Here is a 25390-nt window from a genome sequence, read left to right as displayed (position 1 = left end):
TGGAGAGGTTCAACGTGCAACGTTAGGTACACTTGCGCAGTCCCTCGGCTTCACGTAACGCAGTGTCTGGCGGGTGCATGTATACGAAAGTTGCTTATTTAGGTTCCTATTTAATTTCTTATTACCTCCACAACTGACCCCAAGTCTCTGACATAATCTCGTTCGGTCTCCACCAACTCCAGTAGGACGTAACTATAAAACAAATAGGAACGCTCGCTACCGAATACAAATAAAATGCACGGATACGGATAACAGCTGTGAGTGAAGGACCATCGGCAATATCCCGTACTGGCAAACCTCCGCAGTTCTCTCTAGAAGGAAAACGCCGTAAAGGCTCGCAACTCACTGTCTTCTCTTGAGGAAGCCGGACTTGCGCTCCTCCAGCTCCTCCATGGGCGACGAGGACGAGAGGAGGGAATTGTCGGAAGGGTTGAGGGAAGGAGAGCTGCTGTCACCTTGCTCCACTGACAGGGAGCTGGGACGATCCTCCAGTGACTGAGAGATGGATGAAAAGGGAGAGGAAAAGGTGCAACTTACAGCGAGCTAGTGATGGGAACGGTGCTTCTTTTGACCATCCGATCACCAGAATCACTTCATTCAAAGGATTCGTTCAAAACATTTGCGCCCCGAATCGTTCAGCGCTTCGTCATTCCGTTCGTGTTTCCGCACACATTCGCTTTGGAACGCGTTTACTTCGTATTTGTCCATGTTGAATGCGTGCATGCGGGGAAAATCGGCGAGTGCAATGCCCTTTTGTTGCAAAAGAGGGCAGCTGGCATGAGTGAGTCACAATGCTGAGAGATGACTGCTAGGACACAGCGCCTCTGTTAACAACACCCGAGCAAAGTGTGTATGCGCATCAATCGGAAACTACTGTGTGCGCAATTTGTGAGGTTTCGCACTCACCATCTTGCTTTTGACCAGCTCCTCGATGGCACTGACCAGTTCGGCAGCGCTGGGAGTCTCGGAGCTGCTTGGCCGAGCGGACAGTCGGGACGCCGACTGGATTTAAAAAAAAAATAAAAATAAATAAATAAATAAACGTTATGTTGTGTGTATATCGTTTTAAATTGAGTGTGATATCACATCGAGAAGCCATGCAGACACTATGGCTACTGCTGTCTGTGTTTGCGATCAGGCTCACCAATGGAGTGTTTGGCCCCCCCGAAAGTCCACATGTTCAAAAAAGGACTCGGTTCCTAATAAAAAGGTTAAATTGGGGCCAGGTTGGAGCCAATCACGGGCTGGTTTGGGGGAAAGATGGGTGGGGTTGCAGTCAAGGGCATGCTCTTGGATTCAACTGTTGCATTGACACGCCGTAGGTCAAATGAATGAGAAATAACAGCGTTGCGTGATACTCCATTGGACTGACAGGCAAACATTTCGCCTCTCAACTGCATGAACGATGGAGTATTGACTTCACATACTGAACAAAGTCACAACTCTCCAAGGGAATCAATCGCGCATATTTGGCGGCCATTATGAAATGAGAACTGGAGAAGAAAATGGGGAAAAACAAAAGGTGTGGGTTTCTTTTTTTACATGGAGAGATAAGGAAACTGGGAAAGAAGAGAGGCAGAACAGAAATCAACGTAATGCTGACAGACAAAACATGCAGCCATAAAAAAAAAGAGAGGACAAGAAAGGAAACATTATTAGTGCTAAGTAAAAGGTGTCAATTTATCAATACATAGGTAGACAGGTTTTTTTTATTTTTATTGGGCTGACTACAAGGACGAAATAAATGTTACATTTTGAAAAGGCAAGCTACCATAAGCACCTCTGAATGTAAATACTTCATCTATTAATATTCATTTGGGTTCCTGCTGACTGTTATGAGCCAAAGTGAAACAAAACTGTCGAGTCCTGTTTGTGTTGTTTATCCGTTTGTTAGCTAGCAGGCCTCATCTCATCTTGGTTCGTGGAGGATAATCCAACTTTTTGTATCAATTGCTACTGTCGTTTTCCTGTTGGCCTGTTGACTTGATCTTTCGTACTATTTACTGGTTTACAATGCCAAAATTTCATTTAAACAGCATCAGCTGGCACTTGGTTAAGAGCCTTATTTCTGAATCATATAGCGTATTTGCACGCACAGCGAAGCCCCACGTTTGGAATTTCAACTACAACATTTTGCAGGTTTTTTGGGGGGGGGGGGAGCGATCCGCCACTATTTGCTGAAAAACTCACCTATTTGCAGTTTTGGGGCTCTGGCCAAAGGAGTAAAAGTATTACTTTGGGGCCATCTTGCGGAATCTTGGAGCCAAGGAACTATGTTGAAGTGGAGTTGCATTTAGACAAATGTAGTGCTTTGTCGGCATCTCGTCAACCCATTCTAAAGCTCATAAGGCGGTCGTCAATGACTTGAGGATTTATACCATTTGCGGCAGGGCTCGGCCACCATCCGCTGCGAATATTGGGCCAACACGCTACAAGAACTTAATAAAACAAACCAAACGCGATTCGATGTCCAGTGACTTCCTGCTCACCTTGTCGTCCTGGCTGTCAGGCTGCAGCAGACTGTGTTGCTGGATGGCCATCGGGGGGGGAAGAGGTACAGCGTCGGCCCCCTCCTCACCTTCCTCCTCCCCGCAGCTCTGCATGCCCGACGAAGACGACTTGGAGAGCGTACCGCTGCTCAGTCCTTCGTTACGCATGCGCTGGTGAGCGGACGGACCAAAGCTCGTCAGCGGACAGTCGAGCAAGGCAAATGTCTTCTCGAACGTTTCGTACCTCCTCCAGCGTCTCATCCTGCGGCGTGGCCGCACTGTCGTCCGAGTCCTTCTGGGGGCCTTGCATCACGTCCAGGTTCTTCCGCGGCCCTTCGCGGTTCTTTTTGTGCTTGTGGGCCAACTTTTTGACGTGACCGTCTGCCTTGCCGGAGCTGAGTCGCCGAACGGGGCTGGTCAGCCACTTCCTTAATGTGTTGCCTGGCCGCTTGGGGCCCGGCGAGCTGTGGGGCCCCAAGGTTTGGCTGGAGCCCGGCTGCAGGCTGTCGTTACTGGATACAGACAAGGTATCTAAAGACGACGGGAGAGAAACAAGAGCTCCGTTACGGCAAAGTCGGCATCGCAAATCAGCAGACAATCGCTTGACACAACTGCATTGAAACTTTGTGAGAAAATGCGCTACACACTGAGAAAGAATATGTGAGGATAGCATATTGCGGGAATTCTTTGCGTTGGTGGTATCGTGCTTTGATGCGGCACGCAATTCGCTGGAAAAAGTCCGGGTAGTTCATTAGGAGGCAACAGCATCATTTGAAGAAAATTCATGAAATAAGCATTGCCCAATATTGACAAAAATACATTTTCAGAAGACAAATGGCCTATGAAAAGAACCCTGGGTGGACGGGCGGAACAACATCATGCTGATTTCCGAGCTGAAGCTGAACTTAATCACGCGTTTGTCTCTCGGCATCGGAAGATCTCAAGAGAAGAGGCCAAAGTCAAGCGTATACGGGGGCTGGCGCTGACTCACAGACGACGCCTACATCCTTGTTTAGATAGTTGACGTCATGTGGCATTTCAAGCTGTCCAACATCTTGAACAGCCACCGAGTAGGATAAAACTGTATAAGTCAAGATATGACGCTTAGCAGGGATTGAACAATTCCCGGAGTACTTTTGCGCGTCTGAACTGATGAGTCTGTCAAGGATGGATTTTGCCATGTGAAAGAGGCTGTAAGAGATTGGGAATGGAATTATCGCCTTCCTTAATTGGACCCGACTTGAGCACAGCCTTTCAAAGCTCGGCATGTATAAGCCTGTAATAAACGATATCAATATCACGTGCACGGGGGAAATGAACAGTTCAAAGGAGAGCATCCATTTCAGCACAAAGGCGCCTTTATTTGGACTGAGCCGAGTATGTCGGGATGCTCCTCACGACATTTCACCAATTCCGCAGAGCTTAACTGCGCCGTGTGGCATTTTTGGTTTCCGATGAGTCAAACTATATCTACTGCCACGGTTTGCAGGTTTCCGAAAGCGGTGGCGGAACCAAAAGCAGGGAGGCGAGGCAGGAGTCTCAAAATGGTCTCTAACATGTAATAGAATCAAAACACAAACTCATCGAAGTCCAGAAAAGCGAGGTTCAAAGGAACAAATAAACTCCCCGCAAAAGGAAACATAACATGACGAGATGAACGCGGCTAACGGCAACAACAATGAACAGGCGAGGACTGAAAGAAACCGGGCAACTAACTGACGAGACAACGAGGCACACATGGACAAGACACGAGTAGCTGGAGGGAGCAGCTCGGTAGACACGAGGGCTAACCGGAACGGGTGGAAATGAAAACCTAACGAGCAAGACAAGACACAAATATGGGAAGCAGAAAAACAAGACAAAACACGAAACACGAAACAAAACCAAATGTCATCCAAACAAAAACACAGATCATCAGCATATTCAGCATACAGGATAGCGGAATAGATGTTTACGTGAAACTTGTACATCCCAAGATTTGAGGATTTATTGGGGAAGCCTCCCTGCGATGCCAGTCCAGGGTCTGGCCTGCCTTTCCCCCAAAGTCAGCTGGGATAGGCTCCATTTTACCCGCGTGACCCCGCCGACGACAAGCGGTATCGAAAACGGAACCCTTTTGTGTACCACCTGTGCCAGATATTTGCTGTACGCTCCGTTTTAGTCATCATGGGCGCGATCGACGATTGAAGGCTGTATTATTACATTATTCATATATTCACCAGGCCAGTGCATTGAGTGTTGTCAGTCTGCAAAGACGCATATCTAACAAATGACAAATCATTCTTACGTGTACATTTTTACACTAAAAAGCGGGAAAGGCAGTTACCGTGACGGTCGGTTTGGGCAGTGTTACTTTACAAGCGAATCAGAAAAGGGAAGACTTCGTGCTCCCCTCCAAAAGTATTGGAACAGCGAGGCCACATTTGCATTTGTTTTTTTCTTCAAATTTGAAACATTTAGGTTTAGAGTCAAAAGATGAATCAAAGAAAACAAATCAACATTTCAGCTTTTTGCCCAGTCATATTGTGCCCTATTGCATTGATTAGCTCCGTCAAAGAATAATAATTAAAAAAAAAAAACTCTCAGATTGATACTACGCCGTTAGATTCCGGCGTAACAGAGATAAAAACCTGGAAATGAAAGCTGAAATGTTCATCTCCTGTCTTCGGTCAAACCAAAATGTTGTCAGTCTACAGCAAAAATACTGCAAACCAATCGGCCTCACTGTTCCACTGCTTTCCAAGCGATCGTCGTATCAGGGGTGGCAACGGAATGACATATTCATTATTCTTTATGACATATTGCCATTTGAATATATTTAAATGAAATTGAAGCGGACGGACGTCATTCAGCAGGTAGAATTGCAATACTGGTTTCCAAAAGTACTGAATATTAAACACACTTCTTTGGGTAATCGCATCATTTTGGATGAGAAGTCAAAATATGACAATTTGCTCAATCTGGTGACACGCTGCAGAGGCCTTGCTAACATAAAAGAGTGCAAATGGGTGAAACATGAGGTCAGCAGCCGTGACACGTTCCTGCCAAGTGGAAAGTAACCCCTGAAGACACGCGCACGCGCGCGCACGCACACACACACACACACACACACACACACACACACACACACACACACACACACACACAGTCATAGTCGTCTTAGATCCTTGCCCTTTGCTGTGCACGGGCTCTTTAAATGTTACGGCACCGAATAAACAGTCGGTCCGGCTGCAAAAACTAAAACTAAAACTAAAAGGAGCGAACCAGGATGAACATATTCTGCTCTCTGTTTAGTGATTTGTTTATTTTGGTATGTTTATCATTCGGCAGGATAAAGGACAAATTCCTGAATAATTTTCTCAAAATGTTGCGGCACGGGGCTACGAAGCGTACAAGACGTTTGAGATGCTGGCCTGGTTTTCCCTCGCCGCATTTGTGAATTATTGTCATCAGCTTTAATTTCTCATATTTAAAAGTAAGCCATCTCAATTCGAATCATTTCAAAATATCACTGAATTACCTGGGCCAAACTTTATACACACTCAGTAGCTGCTGCGTCATAATTTCGCTAACTTGTCATCCACGCTGCTGCTGAAAACAAAAAAAGCCAGACTGCACTCATGTTTGTGTCTCAGAATAGTCGAGGGCAGGGGTTGTCGGGCTAATCTGAAAAGCGGCCACGGCTTTGCAGGGACATGCCTGAGATTCCGCAGATGTCACCCGTGGAGCATCTGCGGTGTGGTCCAATCATCCCCAGGGGATGTGGCAGAAACACAAACATTTGTCGGCGTAGGGTGGAGGCAGCCAGAGGAACAGAGAACGGGGGAGTTCCATTGGGTTTGTCTGGCTCTCCCTCTAGAAAGGAGGACAATGCTGAGAAGTTGTGGCCACCAAAAGCCACATTTAGGAAGGGTGTGGAGCTGGCATGCCGGATAAGGGAGTGGACCCAGCACTCGCAAAAACATTGCTTTCGGAAACAAAACGGCTGCAAGAAGCATCTGATTTTGCGCTTGGTCCACTGACAGAGACTACGTTTCTTCATGTAAAAATGTACAAGGAAAAAAACAAAACTAGCTCCCTTCATGTCAGCTTAGAAGCAACAAATTTGGTGTATTGTATTGCATATTAGAGGCCGTGAAACGTTTGCATGAAAGCGGACGACACTGACTGAAAGAAACGACGTGTCGAACGCGGCAGACGACGGCACCTTACCCAGGTCCAGCAACCAGAACTTGCACTTATGAGCGTGTCCTCCTTGTGCTGAATCCATCGCGCAAAAAGGGTGCAGAGACACTCCAGACTGGACTCCATGGGCCATGTCAGGAATTCCTTTTTCAAGCAATCCCTCAAAGCATCTCCACATCTAACTCCTCAAATTCTTTCTGAAGAGCGATAAAAGCTTTTCTTCCCTGAATACGTGGACCGCGCAAGTGTCAAGTCCAGACTGAGGAGAAAGGGGGATGGGGGGGGGGAAAGTCCAATGCAGCGTAAGCAATTCTATAAGGACAGCGGGCGAGCCTCCACGGGATCGACGTCTGGATGCATGCTGTCCATCTGCCGTGTTAGCCTTTGGAGGCGCACCCACTCGCTTGGAGGGGGCGGGCGCACGTTTCGCAGGCACGAGGATGCACACAAGTTGGACACCGTGCCTTGAAACAAATATAGATTCGCTTATGGAATGTTTTGTGCATCGTATCGGACTGCTCCCTACCGCAATATTCTTTTAAGTGTTGCAATTAAAACCTTGCGCATCACATAAGCGCTTAAAGGACCTTGCTAAAGGTCCACAAAAACACATTGCTATGGACCTGCCATAGTTATTGTTTGAAATGAAAACATGTAATTCCTTCTGAACGACCCCAGTTCATTTCTTCAGTCAAGAACAAATTCCAGAAACGGAATGATCAAATTCTCCATTTAATTCAACAGGAATTTTAAGGTTAAAACAGAAGTTGCACGACTCAATGAAAGTGCCGCTCTGTCATTTAATAAACGGAGATTTATTTATGAGTGACGACGACCAGCTTCCATCTTCAAAGTGCATCGTGTAGATAAAAGAGGTTCCTTCGTTTTTCAGTCTTCCGGTGACTTCTAACGGTCGATTATTCCCGAGATTTCCTTGCACTCTAATCCCTCGAAACGGTCACACTCTTGTAACTTGGGACAAATTGCTCTCCTCGGTGTTCAGCAAACACAAAGCAATGAGAAAGTAGCAAAAGAGCTTTGTCATCCTTGTCGTTCCCTGCAGTGAGAAGCTTTCAGCATTCCCTCAGTCTGACCACATAAAACATACAACCCCGATTCCAATGAAGTTGGAACGTTGTGTTCAACGTAAATCAAAACAGAAGACAATGATTTGCAAATCATGTCCAACCTATATTTAATTGAACACACTACAAAGACAAGATATTTCATGTTCAAACTGATAAGTCGCTTTCTCCAAAACCTGTACGTACCTTTCAGCATGAATGGTGCCTTCGCAGATGTCTAAGTTAGCCATGCCATTGGCACTAACACAGCCCCATACCATCACAGATGCTGGCTTTTGAACTCCATAACAGACAGGATGGTTCTTTTCCTCTTTGGCCCGGAGGACACGACGTCCACAATTCCCCAAAACAAATTTGAAATGTGGACTCGTCGGACCACAGAACACGTTTCCACTTTGCATCAGTCCATCTTAGATGAGCTCGGGCCCAGAGAAGCCGGCGGCGTTTCTGGGTATTGTGGATAAATGGATTTTTGCTTTGCATAGTAGAGTTTCAATTTGCACTTACGGCTGTAGCGCCGAACTGTATTTACTGACATTGGTCAAGTTTGGATAATTGTTCCTGAGCCAATGCAATGATATCCTTCACACATTGATGTCGGTTTTTGATGCAGTGCCGCCTGAGGGATCAAAGGTCACGGGCATTCAAGGTTATCGGCCTTGCCGCTTACATGCATTGATTTCTCCAGATTCTCTGAACCTTTGGATGACATCACGGTGAACCTCGGCCCATCTTTGCTTGTGAATGACCGAGCAATTGAGGGAAGCTCCTTTTCTAGCCAATCCCGGCACCCACCTGTTCCCAATGAGCCTGTTCACCTGTGGGACGTTCCAAACACGTGTTGGATGAGCAATCCTCAACTTTTTCCGTCTTTTTTGCCACCTGTCCCAGCTTTTTTTGGAACGGGTTGCAGCCATAAAATTCTAAGTTCACGATTATTTGCTAAAAACAATCAAGTTGATCAATTTGAACGTGACATACCTTGTCTTTGTAGTGTATTCAATGAAATATAGGTCGAACATGATTTGCAAATCATTGTATTCTGTTTTGATTTATGTTTAACGCAACGTCCCAACTTCATTGGAATTGGGGTTGTACAAAGACCAAAACCAAGGAAAGGCAGGCTAAAAACAAAAACTTCTGCGAGGAAAATAAAGACGAGAACTGCTTAAAAGTGGAAGATAAGCAGTCTCACCTTTCAGTCTGCATAAGGAAAATGCTCAGCTCAAACCCAAGCTGTGACTTCCAATAATATTTCAGAACCCCATGAAACACAATATATGTGTGCCATATTGCCATAGAAACAAGATGCCTTGTACTCACCCACTCTTAAAGATTACAGAGACGATTGGATCGTGAATATTTATGCTACCTTTTAACATAACACAAGATAAGAGATGATATCCGAGAATATTTAGGCTCAGCGGCCTTTCAAACAATGGAGCAACGTGTCCGCCAGGCATTATGTTTACGGAATGCATGTCTTATTTCCCAAATGCATTTTTGAAAATGTCGCCAAATAACGGAGCAGTGCTGTACCACGTCTTGTAATGTCATTTCAGTCGTATGGGCAGAGCTTGACACATTGTAGATTGGTTGATAGCGTTACTTTCTTACAACACAATGCAGCGCAACACAACACAAACATTTGGTTGTATTTTCAGATTCTGTCTCATTTAGGATTATAATGATAAAAGTATGGCTTGGTCATATGGCATCACAAATCAAAGATTTTTTCTCCCCACCCAAATGTGTTTTATGATTGAAATTGTTGAAAAAGCAATTCACAATGACATTATTCTTTGATTTGATCTAGTTCTCCCGACACCAAAAAAGCTTTTTAAGTTCCATAGAAATAATAGAAAATGTATATTTTTTTCTTCACTTAAAATAAGAAAATATATGCTTCCTCTTGGACAAACGTACCTTTTGTCAAACGACGGCCCATATGTAAGAGAAAGAATACGAATGAGGTGACATCTCCTTTTCTTCCTGTTTGTAGCGTTGTACAGGTGAGGCACGGCGACCTCGCCAAAACATCTGCGGCGCATACCTCGGGTGGTTGTCCAACATGTCACACTGCTTTTGCAACGTATAAGTGCAGTATTGCATTTAAAACATTTTTCAGAGACATCCTATTTGCTGACTTTGACTGTAAGGGAGAGAGAGAAAAAGAAATGTGTCCCTTTTTGTCAATATCTGTATAGTCCAACATCAGCGTGGACTGTGTGGGATTTTTTTTTTTGTTACTGTCGCTGCCGAGCGCAGGTAGCGTAAGCAGTTGGCGTGCGTCTCCATCATGTTTATTTGTATTGCAACACCCGGAAAACTGCTCTGCGAGAGGCCGGAACCAATTGACGCTGAAGTGACCCAGACGCGCAGAAATTCCATTGCTGAATAGTTAATATTTTTCGTCGCCATTTCCAACATGTTTACACGAGCGGAAAAACCTCCCCACCTCTTATTTGCCCTCGCTTTGCATGCTGCTTTGCGTCTGCTTTTCGCACGCGCTATTCAAAGAGGCAAAATCGGCCAGCGCAATTCGTAAATCACATTTCACGCGTAAGCATAAAAAAAGCGTCTCTCCTACCTTTGTGGTTGAAGAGCCCTTCCATCTCCATGGACGACCTGGAGTGTGCGATACACAGCATGGAGCAGGGAACCACGCCCTCCTGGGCCGGACTGCGGTCCGTGGTCCGGACCAGGCACCAGTCCGGCTTATCGTGGAGTCGCTCCAGAACCTCGACCGTTTGACCTCGTCGCACCGTCAGCTCCCCGCCGCCGTTGCTGCCGACGAAGTCGTGGATGACCACCGTCAGCTCGCAACCACCCGACAGCTGAAAGAGAAAGAAAGGACAGTTTTATTCCGGCATTCAACTCAAGTCTGCCTTTGAGATTTATGATGTCAGTTAAAAAGATCAAACAGAAGAATAAATTACGGCAGCCAAAGTACAGAGTTGTGGTTTCGATTTAAAAACAGTATTCTTTATGACCGGCATTTCGAGAACTGCTAAAAAGAGGCAGCATGATGATTACCAAGTTTTTATACTGCAAATTGTTTGCGAAAAGTGTGACGCTTCACTTGAATGATTTCATTTTCTTCACGGTAGCATGTTATCAAAGGACCTATACATTGCTTACATGAATGTTATATATCGAATGTTATATATTTCATTTGAAATGCGAAATAAAATTATCTTATCATGTAAATGTGAATCTGGCACATGAATGTACTAAATATGAAAAACTGGACTAAATTCCATTCAGTTTTTTACTAAAAGTATTTTTTTTAACCCTAGAAGCTCCTGTTTTTTTTTTTTTTTTTTTTTTAAAGATGTTTTACCTCACAAAATAGAGACATGCTCATGTAAAATAAAAATGCGAAACGAAGCATGAGATGATTTTTGTAATAAATCCAAAGTAGCTAAAATAGTAAGAAACTCACATAATGTTGGCTACACTTGCCCACATTCATTCACATTCAATTTTAACAACAATCCAGTCGCAAACAATAATGCCCAACTTTGTCAGCGATCATTTATAATGCAATTATTTATTATGCTGATTAAAGTGGTATGAAACTGCATTGCATCATCATATGAAAGGTTTTGCTGACTACATTTGAAAACAGCTCTTTGTATGATGCATTCATGGCTTTTCTACAACAGTGCAACAAACATATTGTTAAATTGATATCCATTTGATAATTTCAAGAAATCATCATTATATTTGTGGTAAGAGCAAGTTCATAGGGTTACAATAAAATTGCATTTATTCGATAAGCAGCATAAAAAAAATAAAATTCATTCATTCACACGTCAAATGTTTTTAACTGTACTCAATGCATTCCTCACGCGATCAGTGAACAAAAGCTTCCATGCTGATTTGCAACGTACCCTTTGGTAGTGCGGTGAAGCCAGCGAGCTGAGAAGCTGAGAAACTGGATGCGCAATTCTTTCCTCCAATTTCTCCATTGTTTTCCACTCCCTCATTGTGACAAAAGCCCCCCCCGAGTGTTCTAAACTCTGCGCAATCGCACCGCGCGACTCACTACAGCTGCCTTGAGAGCCTCACGCAATAAGTCAGCTAAGAGAAAAAAAAACTGGGAAAAACTGTCAAAGAAGTCAGTCAATTCTTCACGCGCTGTCACCGCTGTCCCCCTTTTAACAATCAGTCGAACTCTATTGAAGTGGGAATCATTCTGCATCACAGAGCTGCTCCCGACATTAAATCCATCGATGCCTTCTTGAAAGTCTCGCTAATAGCAGTTCGGCAACAAAAATAAACCAGGAACTAAGCGGTTGTCTGCAATCTCTCTTTTTTAGATGCCAAGCGGTAGAGTGAAAGCGACGAGGACTTAAAAGGCTTCTTTCCTGTCTGGCATGGAGGCGAGCATCCTCTGTGAGTGGGAGGCTGAAGCAGCTGACAAGTCAGTCACTGCAGCGGATGCGCACAGGAACACGAGCCTTTGCATGCAAAAAAAAAAAAAAAAAAAACACAAACGCACCAGTGTCGCCGCCTCCTGAATGAGACGTTTCACACAGAACCTTCACAGAGAGCCTGAGAGATAAAGAAGCATTCAAAGCCGGGAAATGCTATTTGCTGAAAAGATGCATTCACGAGTCCTCAAATGGACCGATCACTTAATAATAATAACTTGTCTTACAAATGACTGAAACATGTATTGAGTCTTGAAATGCCAATCTGTTCATTTGCATTTCACTGTTTCGCCTTCCTTCCGTCCAGCAGGAGAAAACGAGGACGAAACAATCGTGGCTTGACTGTACAACGAGTGCGACTTCAAAGCGGAGAAAGATTATTTTGCAGTAGTGCGCATGTGCTTGGGAGCTTTGCTCATACTGAGCGTAGGACGACGGGCCTTCTGCGGTGAGATTACCCGATATAACCGGGGCCGACTGGGCCTGCTTCCAGTCGATCTCTCTTTGGAGCCCCCCAAACACACGCACGCGCACACACACACACACACACACACGCACACATGCACTCCGCATTAAATCCGTCCAAAGGAAACGTGTTGAAGAGATTCGGTTGCATGTGCGCAGGCTTCAGTCATGACGTGCAACAACAAGCGAATGAAGTGGGCGTCCGATGTCAAATAGTTGTTCCAATTTTCTATGCTTACTCATATTCCTGAAAACTGTAAAATCTCCGACAGGGTCCGACATTAACGGTGGCCCGATGGCCAGTATGGCCTTTTTGATCCTAATTATTTCATACGTTTTATTCAGTCAACTCGCTCAAGCCATTTGACCGCACTACGCACTTTTTTTGCACGTTAGGTTCTAGCTACGCAGAAGTAATACTTTCTTAAAGGCTTAAATGATCCAGTATACGCACGCTAAAGGGTCACCACAACTCGGCTCACGGCGCATTGTCGGACGCTGCTGGAACGCAAACAATTTGGTGGTTGAACTACACAGAACTGGACTAACATTTTAAGCACAAACAAGGTCCAAAAGTTCAACCTCTGGAAAAGAATGCAGTGGAAACTCGTAAAAATGCCCCTGAGGTTGCACAATTCGGAATCCAACTCCCCTTTCGGGTGAAATGTAAATGTGAGAAGAGAAGAAGACACGAGAGTATGTTTAAGTAAGTGTACGTTCGAGAGAGAAGGGATTCATATCAAAAGCAGCCAATCGCACGGTACATTCAGACAAACAAGCATTCGCGCTCCCTTAGACAGTTTGGAGTCTTCAATACACATAACATGCACGTTTTGGGAATGTGGGAGGGGGGGGGGGGGGGGGAAGAAAAATAAATAAATAATAATCCACACAAGCACGGCAAGAACACGCAAACTCCTCGCAGGAAAGCCGGGGCCGAGATTCGAACCGACAACCTCATAACAGTGAGGCGGACGCGCTGATGACTCTCTCACTGTGCTACCCGAGAACAGATGATCATCATCATTATTTCCATTATTTTCAAGTGAGGAAAAAAAAAGGAATACATTGCAGGTGCTTCCGTCATTTGAAATTTGCGTTTGTGTGTGTGTTCCTCCACCTTATCACTGTCCAGTGTGTTCTGGGATGTCCTCGAGGCGATGGAGATGGTGTCAGGTTGACTGCTCGCGTCTCCTTGACTGTCGAGCTCTTCTCCATCTCTGCAGGTGTACAAACAGTTTGCGCAGAGCATTGTCGGTAAAGTTTTCCTTTTCGACGGAGTCGCGGCGCGTCATTCGAGCGCATCCCAGCTGTGTTTTCGCACGCCCCGAGAGAGTGCTGTCTGTCAAAGCGAGCAGTCCGAACAAGTGATGCTGTGTTAGCCTACCGTCTGCCTTTCTGCTTGGCGGCGGTGGCTTTGGGGATGTGAATGGGCTCCTTCAGAGCGCCGCGCAGGTGGACCGTTCGCTCCTGAATGACCTCGCGGATGTGTTTGATCCAGTCCTGCTTGTTTTCGATGCTCGAAGCCTGCGACAAAACGACAACACGTCGACCCAAGCATAAATTGTTGCGTGCGCAACCGTAAAAGTCAGCCATTTGTCGGGACACGCATGAAAACGAGAAAGGGGTAAAGCATGATGAGAAACATAACGTGGCGTATGGGGCATAAATCAAGAAAATGCTATTTTTCTGGTGCCAAATGTGCTTTGTTGCTGTGATTAAGGTGAAATGATGTCATGATGACGTTCTCGTCTGCTGGACTCCACACTTCACAAAGACTTTTATGGGCAGCATTTATTTTCTGTTTAATTTCAGCGCGTCCTGCTCGTCCCTCCTTCACTTTGATGCGACGATGACGCGTTTACGTAACGGATGCGCATCACAAATGACATAATGAGACACTGACTGACAGACACAGACCACATAGTCGCACATTTAAAAAAAACGTATATTAGATTACGGACGTTTAAACAATTTCCACTGAGGGTAACGTGCAGGAAAACGGAAGAAAACTCCACTTTGTGTTTACGAAATATGTTGAATACAAATATATGCTGGAGGTAAAGTAAAACTGTGACAAATCTGCATGTTGCTGCTCCTACTGCACCTTGAGCACGATCTTGTTGTCCGAGGTCGGGGTTCTGCCCACCCACAGGGCGAACTTACAAGGATCCCCCTCCACGTGCTCTGTCACTCCGAGCTCCGACGTCTGAGAACGTTAACGCCGCTTAGTATACATTGAAAAGCTCGCAAAAACACGCCAAATCGAAACAATGGAGGCCGAGCACCAATGTGGAGATGACTCACAAACATCTTGCTCTTGTAAAGGTATTTGCTACGTCCGTTGGAGTCTTTCACTTCTTTACTGAAAACCAGCGACATCTCAAAGAGGAAAAGGTGGCGGTCACGGCCCTTCCGGATCAACGTTTTGGGATCCCAAACTTGGAAGGACTCCTGAAGAATCAGCTCGCCTTGGGAGTCAATGTTGCCATCGAAGCCTGAGGGAGTGAAACAAAAGGCGGAGTTTGATTCCACTGGATGTGTGGACAAAGACGCGGGTGGCGACTTGATTGCTCAGTCGCAGTTGAACAATGTGTGTCGGGCAAGGATGGCAAGGAGACGCTCTTTCGGCCTTTTCGTACTGCACTCAGCAAAGGGAGTGTACCGTCGACCAACAATTATTATGATTTTGTTTTGGGGGGGGGGGGGGGGGGGAATGTGTTCGAAGTGAACGGTCAACAGGCGCATCCAAAACGAGCGGTGCCGGCGGAATGATTTCAGAGTGACAACAGCGAGAGATTGTTGTCCAGTTGCGCATGCGTGTGTGCTTGAACCTACCGTCCAGCATCGAGAGGTGCATGGCATCATTGGCTCTTTTGGGGACACTTAACATCACCTCAAGACCGTCCTTGATCTCTCCTTTTCCTTCCTCACAGCATGTCAAAAGCTCCTAAAACCCACACACAAACACCACACATGAATACATGGAAATTATTATCAGTACACTCTTTAGGGACTAAGAGAAATGTGTTGCTGTACTGCACCTTAAGGAGCAGTTGGTACTTTGTAATTCTTTGGACTGGTTTGATCAAGTAAGATGAGATCGAATTGGCAAGACGATGCCTTTGCTGGATTTCCTGTAGCACCAAATAACACACATTTGTCAAAAACGACAACAACAAAAAAGAGAAACCAACACACAATTCAACGCATTTCCTGTAAGTAGTTCCTTACGTCGAAATATGGGCCAGCATGCTCCAAGATGAGCTGCGTGGAGTCTGGCTTGTTCTTACAGTAGTTCACGTACATCTGAAACTTGTCGGCCTGAGCGGGAGACAAAAAAAACTAACATTTGAACCACGAACTCTTGGAAAAACTTCTTTTTTTTTTTTATGGTGTCTAAATGTTGTTTAAAAGGTAATCGCACTTGCAACCAGCTGTGCTGAAGAACTTTTAGATTTAAAAAGGAAGCGTGGTCAGGTGTATAGTTGGCACACTCCGAACTTCAATAGCAAAAAATTGGTTAGTAATAAACGTCAGTGTTTTTAAAGAGCACATTGCACTGCCCATAAATTGTACCAGGGTGAATGTTCAAATGAGAATCTATTTGTTAAAGTCCCTTCAAAAGTGAGGTACGATACATCATTTTGAAAAAAAAAAAAAAAAAAAAAAAAAAAACCTGGGTTGTCTCATTGGCAGAAAAACATGAACATTCTCTTAGTGTGCCACATATGAATAACAGTGAATGTCTAAAATCAAAATAACACTCAAATAACTTCATTATTGAACAGTATTGGTCATTTTGCATTTAAGAAATTTTTTTTTAGCCATTATGAGAAAATTCAGAGAAAAATCTCAACTGACCCAGGTAACAAAACAATGGCCCACATCCTCTGGAAGCTGCTCATATTTCTCCAACTCCTTCAAGAAAATGCTGTGCAGAAACAGACGCATCGGTGTGGTTACGCTGGATTTTACGAGTCGGTAGTTACGAGACGACGGTCGTGTATATGTGACGCGTCTGCGTCCACAACACAAAATGTCAACTATCACTCCTCAACTGACTTGTGATGAAACTCATAGAGGTCTTGCATGTTCCCAAAGATGATGTGCTCCTTGTTGACGATCCCTGGAGGAATCTCCTCCACACCGCTGGTCATCTCCCATAGATAAGTCTACATGTCAGAGTTTAGCTTGTTAACATACATTTGTCAGTCGTAATAATAATTAAAAAAAAAAACAACAACAACAATGCACATTCTATAAGAGCTTCTACTAGTTACAACTGTGAAACCAAGCGACATACGTACAGTATATACAGGTGGTGATCTTTTTGGCACATATGAACCCATCATTGCACATATTATGTAAGGCACCTTAACTGTATTGCATTTCTTACCTCTGGTATTAAAAAAAAAAAAAAAAAAACATGAAACGTATTCACTGCTGCTCTGAATGTTACTTCTTTATGTTAATGTGGCATAATGTGTGTCACGTGTGCAAAGGTTGGGGTGAGGCAAAATTAACACAACATACAACTCACATAATACACGATTACATAATGTATAAGGTCTGTCTGTGTGCATTGCAGTATGTATCACTGATTCCAAGTCGGGTCCCTTTTACTAAGTATTTCTAATGGAAATGTTTATTTTTGTGGCTCCAGGTCTCCCCCTACAGTTGTGAAATCGTAATTCACTTTCAATTCACGAGGGACAGGGTATGAAAATGAAAAAAAGAAATAAATAAAATAAAAAATAAAAAAATTAAAAAAATACCGAGGCGGTAAAGAGCTCGTCAATTGACGACCAAAATTGTCTGCTGATGTCCAAGTTGGAAAAGGTTTGCAAAAGAACTGCACTCAACTCTGACCACAATTTGACAGGTGAGCGCCAATAACACAGACCACCAACGTGGATGGTTCAGGGTCACCAGCCAGACATGATTAGTCATCTTGTACCTTCAAATGAAATGATTCCATGCATTATTGGAATATGGGAATATTCAATTGCAAATAAAAGGAATCCCCTAGTGCACGGTGAAAAAGATTTGACGACGTCTTAAGGTCTGTGACTTACATCCATGCACTCACGCAGGTCTCGGACGTAGGCTTTCTCTGTCTGGATCAGCTCGGCCATTATAAATCTACAAAGACATTGACAGTTTTTCAATTGGTTGAAATAACAAATAATTGATATGATTATGCGGTTTTGTTGCCACTTGTGCTGAATATTGGCAAACAGTGTGGATACAGGGGAACAGATGAAACCCAAGTTACCTTTAACAAAATTACATAATTTTCTATCCGGGATCACGTGACACCAAACTGAGAACACATTCCATCCCAAAATACAAGTTCAATAAAATACAATATTATTTTGTTCACTATCAGGTGATGATATTACACTTTGGGGCACGTGTCACTCACTCTTTCCTCCTCGCGGACTTCCTCTTTTCCTCATTGAGTTCATGAGCAGCATCTCTCAACTTGACCTCTGAACCCGGAGCGCTAGCTGGAATGATGTCCAGCTGAAGCTCTTTACTCTGAAAACACATCAGACGCTGGCTATTATGTCGTGCACAATGGCCACGGTTGCCTTTCACCGCTCACCACACCGACATTATGTGCGGTGCGTTTGCCTTCTCTTAGCACCGGCTTATTAAAACATACTGCACCATTATGTAGTTTGAATAGGAAGACGGAGTGTCTAAAACACAAGGTTAATTGATACCACATGTTGTCAATCTGCGAAACCACAAAGTGCGTTCAACACACACAAAACAAGGACAACAACGTTGTCGTTGTGCGGAATTGCTAGAGGCCTCCATCCTGCCTCTCCACCACACCTCCAACATCCCTCATGCCAACATTTAAAAATAAAAAAACCCTCGAACCTCAACCTTTATGTATGAGATCGTTTTCTGTTGATATCAATATGGGTGAACACTCACTGCCTTGTTGGAGTCGGAGGAAATGCCGAGCGCCGATTCCAGGCAGGTCCTGTATTTGTCCATACGGAGAGAAAAGTCCCTGTAGCGCTTGTCCACTGAGGACACCCATTTCTTTATCTCCAGGGCATGGGCGTGGCCCTTGTCACAAAAACCATCGGCCAGCTGGATCAACAGCTTTACACGCTCTTTGGTTTGCTGTCAGTAGTGGCACATAGAGGGAGAGAAAAGTAGATAACGGGCGGGAGGGAGAGTCGGGAATCAGTGATTGGCACACACGCTCGTTCTCCAACACAATACCAGCCAGTCCGAAAACAATATGTGACACAAAGAACGGGCCTCCCAATTGAGTGCAGGAGCGTGCAAACGTACTCGCAGCATAAGAAACAAAACAAAAAAACAAAAAACAAAGCTACAACTCATAGCGATGAACAAAAGTGGTTCTCGAGCGAAGAAAAACATTTGACACCTTCGCTGTGATCTGGAAGTCTTCGTGCTCTTTCAAAAGCTCCTGTGTGTGGTGAATGCTGGAGCCGGTGGACGTGTGCGTGGACAGGTAAAAGTCCCCAGTGTCGTGGATCCACTCCAGGGCCTGCGCACACAGCCAATCACAGTTTGGTGCACACACGCCAGAGGGGATTCCACTTACATAAAGTCGACGCACCCTCCATTGTCTACGTCAACCTACGACGACGTTTTCTTCAGCCTATTAACTAGATGATCACTTCTGAGCAGACTGTACAGTACTCGAAAGACTGCTCGGCATCATCTCGGAGTATTACAATATCTGTAAAGGCAGCACTTTGATACAGCTGGTGTATTAGATTTCATTAGCGAGTAAGTCAATGACACCAACTGTTTCCTCCGATCAAGTTGCGACACTCGTGCCGTGTTAGCCCATCACCAAAAGAGGGAGCTTTTATCTCGCACACAAATTGATTTGAACAAGAAGGAAAGCCCACCGATGGCTCAAATGGCTACATTTTTTTTAATTCCTCATTATTTACTTATGTCATTTCGTAATTTATGGCCAAGGGAGCAATTTCCAGTTTTCAAAAGGCGTTTTATGGTTTATTTGCATGGAGCAGACACGATTTTAATTTTAAGGAGAGGATAAAGACCCTCAGCTTCCCGTGGGGGAAGAATGACATTTTCATTTAAGAAGTGGAAGCGCTCTCCCAAAACCGCCCACAAAAAAGCTGAAATGCAATTACATCATCAATTCAGCAGGGAACGACATCACACAATGTCGTGTTCTGCTCAGTCATACGTTAGATATTCAAAGGAAGAAACATCAGCTATCTTGTAAAACGAGCACACAAACGCACCTGCTTGGCGCTGCGTTCAAACACCACGTATTGCTGGCACTGATCCAGACGCCGCTTCCTCATGGTCCAGAAGTGGAGAACCCTGTTCTCTCTCTGCAACAACTCATTCAAGATGTCTAATGGAGGGGGGGGGGGGGGGGGGGGGGAAAACAAACACAAAAAAACAAAAAAAAACCCAAAGTTAAAGCGACATCAACAGCAATATACAGATTTTCTGTCTCGTTGTTTTGAAAAATAGCATGAGAACATTTGTTTAAGTATGTATCCACTTACTTTTAACCTGGGTCTCCGGAGCTTTGACGTGGGACAACATTCCGGGCATGTTCACGCTGTTCCTGTGCAGGTACTTGAGGAAGACATCAGCATTGCGCCTGGCCAGCGTGCAGGCCTGTTAGTCGCCGCAAACACAAGAAACAGTCCGAATGACTGACTGGCAGACCAACAATGCGGCACGTCCACCGTACTTGCTACTGCACTCGTCGTGAATATCATATTCTCGTGTGGTGCTTTTTCATGACGGAGACGTCTGACCTTGAGGAAAGCCTCTTTCTGCTCCAGATGTTTGCTGACCATGGGGGTGACGTGATCTGACTCGCTGTTGGGACCCAGTTTATCAGCACCGCCACACCAGTCCTCTTCTCTCTTGTACTCCTGCTCCAGGCTCTCCAACACGCTGCACACCTGAGACGTTCACGCAACACACAAATCCTCATAAATCCGACTCTGCGCACCGCCGCTTTCTTTTCATCTCAACACTGGAGAAATTGCTTTAACTCCCGTTCTCCATTTCCAGCAGTCTGACATCTGTTTGTAAGTATGTAAGATGGCATCCAGCCACCCTTGCACAAACTAACACACACGCTCACCTGTTCAGAGGTCTTATAGAAGGCCACAGAAGCATTAACCAGCTTGAGTCTGTCCTCCATCTTCAGCATCAGCTGCTGCCAGTGGTCCGCCACCTTGACACGAAATGTGCACAAGTCAGCACGCTGTCAGCTAGCATATGAGAAAAAAATAACCTTCTCTGCGCAGTCTCGGATCATGTCCATGTCGTAGTGGTTGGCCTGAAGTAGACCCTCGGCCTTCTGCTGCACCTGAAGTGCACTCTGATGGGTTTTCTATGTGAGGGAGGAGAAAAACACAAATTGGTAGGAAAAACAAACTACAGCTTCCTGTTAGGTAACTGGCTGAGTCCAATCACATCGTTCCCCCCTTTTAATAACATTACAGGTTCTCTCAAATCTGGCGAAAACCTCCGTCCACTAATTTCCAGCACTGCTGCGCGCTCATTAGGCTCGCGCGAGTGATTCGTCTATGAACCGAACACGAATGCTTTTGGAACGTAGGAAGAAGCCGTAGTGAACAGACGAGCACGGACGACGAGCGAAGGCCACACAGGAAAGCCTAAACTGTGACTTGAAGCCGGAGCCTCAGAACTGATCATGCTCATCACAAGCCCACCGTGCTGCCTCTGCTTCTATTTGGCCTCTCATGGGCGGAATAATGCCACTTTCTTTCCAGGTGTCTGCTGTTTTCTAAATCCATTTGGTGTGTAGTATTTTTACTGTGACAACTTGGTTATCGTTCAATGTATTGGCTTGAAACATGTTCAGCACACCCTGGATACGCAGGTTATTTCATTTATTTGATGCAGGACATGCTGCGTTCAATCTTTTCTGAGCCAGAGGAGGCGGACGTGGACAGTTATGTGACAATAGAACCAATTCATTTCATGATCTTCGCCTAGTTTGCACATTCTAGTTTTATCTTCTCTGTGCATTACCCATCGTGACGATCACGTCATGACTATTTTTTTGTAATTTTTTTTAATTTACAATTCACATTTACAACACGCCAAAGCTGGCCAGAGAAAGCCAGTCTAGCGCGTTCAAAGAAAAGGGACCGCGATTCATCCGACATAGCGAGAGAAACGACCCAAGAGAGGAGAACCGAAAGAAGAAGAAGCTTGCCGACATATTATTCATTCATTATTCCATTTCTCGTGACGACCTGGGAGAAGGAGATGGCAGGCGGAGAGGCACGGATCAAAAGGTCGAAGGATGAAAGGAAAGGTAGCAATGAAGATTCTGCAGCGGAGCCACACGAACTTGGGCAAGAGGAACCTGGATTTGTAAAACGGTTTGTCGCCAACTGGTGCGACTTGAGCAGAAATGTGTATGGGGGAAATATAATCCGACTCCAAATGCACTGCGGGTGTTGGGCTTCCCATAAAAGACGACGAGCGATAAATTATTCCTGCCCATTGTTGCTTCCCATTCCTCTCAGACAGAAATACTCCACTCTATTGGGTTTTGACTTTACCTCAATTGCATGTTGAAATTGTTCGTGTTCCTTCTGCAACTGCTCAGCCTCTTGTAACGAGCTGGCCGTGATCAGCCCGGCGTTCAACATGGACTCGCCGTTACGGATCCAACCCAGCACCTAAATGAAGCACATGACCACACGCGTCTCCATTTCATTTCTTTTCCCGTGTGGTGTGTACACTGTGTGAGGTGTAACAAGAAAGAAACCAGACTATGGCAGCGATGCGCATGACATACCAAATGGTCACAGTATTGCACAACAAAATGCTTTGTTTCTTTCACTCTGTGCTGGTGGCACAAACACGGCGCATTTGAAATTTCTTTGTGAAGTCGCGGGAAGGCTACAAAGCGCGCGTCTTCAACACCACCGTCAACGTGCGATCACTCCGCAAAAGCTGCTCCACCTTGTCCGTGTTGTCGGCCGCCTTCGCCACGGAAGCTCATCTTCTCACGGCTTCGTCTTTTTGACAGAGTTTGAAACACTCAGTTGGTCCTTAACCCAACTCAACCAGCAATTTCAAATGAACCGTTTGCTCCATGTTTGTGCCACCTCACGTTTTGCATAAGGAAGTGCGACGACGCCTGAAAAAGAAGCACCACGATCAACTGCTTTTGAAAACCAAGTTGTCCGCAATACCTTGCATCCTAACAGTTCTTTCGACCAGGTGTGCTTTGCTGGTAGACTCGTATAAAACAAAACAACAAACAATTAAGCACGCGCTCTCTCTCTGACTGACTCAGCTCGCACGCCTGAAGTGTTGAAGGAGCTCAGAACTGCCACTCGAGCTTGTCTGGAAAAACAATGATGTAACACAGTTTAGACGCCCATTTTCAGCTCATTTATCCAGTCGGTGCTTCCATTGCTGCTTCGAGGTGTTAGCCGCTGAACATCTGAAATATTTATTCACACGTGCCGCAACGGCTCGTGCAAATCGTCGTGTTTCATTTGTCATACCGCAGTAAATGAACCCAAAACTAAGCCCCATTTGTAAAACTGTTAAAATACACACAAAATGCAAAAAAAATTCAAAAAAAAAATAATAATAATCTAATGATTCTAATAATCTAATAATGATTATATAATAATCATTATTAGATTATTATGATTATAATAATCTAATAATCTGCATTCGGTGGGGAGGAATCAAATTGAGACTGTTGTTTCCTATTTTAGACCAGTGATTGTCACAGTGTGGTACCACGAGTCACCAGTAGTCCACGGGCTCCCTTTCGTGGTACGCGAAAGAATCACTGCTTAAGTCGAGCTATTTAACTGTTTAGTATCTTTGGAAACTGTTTTAAAACATTCTTCAATTCAACTTTTTTTTTTTCAATTCAAATTTTTTTAATTAAATATACTTTTAGGAATAAAACCGGTCTCATTTCTGATGAACACTTAGGCTTTCTGCGCTCCTGTATTTGAACGTTGGCCATGATGGTGGTACTTGGAGGGCTAAAGGTATATATATATATATATATATATTTTTTTTTTTTAAGGTTTGGGAACCGCTGTTTTCGATCATTAAGTGCTCAACATCCAGCCTTGCAGTATTTGATCTCGACTACTCACCTCTACTGTCTTTACATTTGAGAGAGAGAGCGAGAGAGAGAGAGAGAGAGAGAGGGAGAAACGGGCATTGACATGAGGTGAGTCATCAGTCGATGTCGTGTTTTAGCATGCTGCTGTGACATCATCGTCAGCTGCGGCAAGACACGCCATTTAAAATCTTGTCAACTCTATTTCCACCACTTTTATTTTTTGGAATTATAAATTCAGTTAATGGGACGACGTGCTGCATAATGCTATTAGGATTCTTCCTACAGAGTGGGCCTGCAACTGTTTTATTCTTAAATCCACGCACGAACCTGTTTGACCTCCGCCTGAAGGTGTCTCAACTGGACGCACTGCTCCAAATGCCGCCGGTGCTGCTCGGCCGCCAGGTCCAGCTCCTGCTGCTTCTCGTGGAGAAACTCCAGCAGGTCCTGAACACGTGTGGCCATGTCTACGTCTCGGTCGCATAAAAGCTCCACACCTGCACGACACACACGCAGCATTGTCGTTAACTCGCAATACGAATTCACATTTGTAGTTAGAAACGACTGGTGAATATCACGACATAGAAACGTTTTTCAGGGATATTTGCGCCTGCATTATGCTGCCACTGTGTTTACGCACTGTGCAAATTGCATAACTGACCTCAGTAAACGACAGGAATCCGTAGGCAATCGCAGTCGCGTTTCACTGTCAGTTTTATGTATACACCAAATTTGACGTGTACTCAAATATAGAAAAGGGAAAAAAAAATACAAAAAACGTACAATACTTAAAATGGACTCAATGTATTGCACAAAAATTTGAAATAAAAAAAACAATATATATAGTTATGAAACAAATTGAAACCCCCACAACTCATGAATAAGTGGGCATGACCTGTCAATAATATTTTTGGGGGGCTTGAAAATAATAGAAATAGAAGGAAAAAAAATGGAAAGAAATCTGCAAATAGATGAATCCACAGGTGCTGAAAAAAAAAAAAAAAAAAAAAAAGAGCACTAGATTAAAATAAATAAATAAAATCCACCACTAGAGTGAGCCCACGTACCACCAGTGGTCCTCCCTCGTACCACATGTTGAGAATCACTGGGATTGAGCATCATCAGAAAACACTCCACTCCTACGTAACTGTGTTAGTGACAAACTAACACAGTTACGTAGAGGATATCTCTTGAGATGCTTTGCTAAAGGGCACTTGAGCAGGCATTCTTCTTGTATGCACCACCCACCTGACGCTTGGACCTCTGTGACGCACTGGAGCAGCTCCTGGCCTTGATGGATGACGTCAAAGGTGAGGTTGTTCATGGTGAGGGCTTTGTCTGCGTGATGCTGAAGCCTCTGCTCAGCCAGCGTCAGGTCCTCCGTGTCAAAGTCGCTCATCTGCTGGGTCAGTTCCTCGTTCCATGACTCCAGGTCAGAGATGATCTAAGAGACGAGAGGACGTCAAAGGCTGTGAAAAAGCGCACGAGCGTTTACTCCGGCTGGGAATCGTGGGCCTCATTCGCCAACTGTTCTTCAGAACAATTTGTTCCATGGATGTTCTCTTGAGAAACACGCCACAGACTACAACT

General features: G+C 44.7%; 1 protein-coding gene across 8 annotated transcripts in view; it reads right to left on the bottom strand.

Annotated features, from left to right (window-relative positions):
• Positions 1 to 25390, bottom strand: part of triob (trio Rho guanine nucleotide exchange factor b) — an 88197-nt gene that overhangs the window by 10544 nt on the left and 52263 nt on the right. For 5 of the 8 annotated variants that reach the window (XM_061675236.1, XM_061675239.1, XM_061675238.1 and 2 more), the window contains 27 exons: positions 25049 to 25244; positions 24131 to 24297; positions 22263 to 22382; positions 20960 to 21058; positions 20807 to 20899; positions 20472 to 20621; positions 20214 to 20328; positions 19941 to 20056; positions 19082 to 19204; positions 18616 to 18810; positions 18092 to 18207; positions 17742 to 17808; positions 16729 to 16838; positions 16528 to 16597; positions 15898 to 15987; positions 15708 to 15800; positions 15502 to 15613; positions 14971 to 15161; positions 14771 to 14872; positions 14051 to 14190; positions 13784 to 13883; positions 10350 to 10596; positions 2734 to 3020; positions 2490 to 2660; positions 907 to 1002; positions 347 to 495; positions 126 to 192 (listed from right to left, as the gene is read on the bottom strand). In XM_061675236.1, coding sequence (XP_061531220.1) covers positions 126 to 192; positions 347 to 495; positions 907 to 1002; positions 2490 to 2660; positions 2734 to 3020; positions 10350 to 10596; positions 13784 to 13883; positions 14051 to 14190; positions 14771 to 14872; positions 14971 to 15161; positions 15502 to 15613; positions 15708 to 15800; positions 15898 to 15987; positions 16528 to 16597; positions 16729 to 16838; positions 17742 to 17808; positions 18092 to 18207; positions 18616 to 18810; positions 19082 to 19204; positions 19941 to 20056; positions 20214 to 20328; positions 20472 to 20621; positions 20807 to 20899; positions 20960 to 21058; positions 22263 to 22382; positions 24131 to 24297; positions 25049 to 25244 — 3582 coding nt within the window. Of the gene's footprint in view, positions 1 to 125; positions 193 to 346; positions 496 to 906; positions 1003 to 1144; positions 1599 to 2489; positions 2661 to 2733; positions 3021 to 10349; positions 10597 to 13783; positions 13884 to 14050; positions 14191 to 14770; positions 14873 to 14970; positions 15162 to 15501; positions 15614 to 15707; positions 15801 to 15897; positions 15988 to 16527; positions 16598 to 16728; positions 16839 to 17741; positions 17809 to 18091; positions 18208 to 18615; positions 18811 to 19081; positions 19205 to 19940; positions 20057 to 20213; positions 20329 to 20471; positions 20622 to 20806; positions 20900 to 20959; positions 21059 to 22262; positions 22383 to 24130; positions 24298 to 25048; positions 25245 to 25390 lie in introns of those variants that run through there. The other 3 variants (XM_061675240.1, XR_009768467.1, XR_009768468.1) reach the window with 3 other exon arrangements.

This window comes from Phycodurus eques, chromosome 4 (genome assembly GCF_024500275.1).
Source record: "Phycodurus eques isolate BA_2022a chromosome 4, UOR_Pequ_1.1, whole genome shotgun sequence".
Classification (NCBI taxonomy): domain Eukaryota; kingdom Metazoa; phylum Chordata; class Actinopteri; order Syngnathiformes; family Syngnathidae; genus Phycodurus; species Phycodurus eques.
Note: the sequence above shows the minus strand (reverse complement) of the source record. Positions and strands in the feature narration are given on the sequence as shown.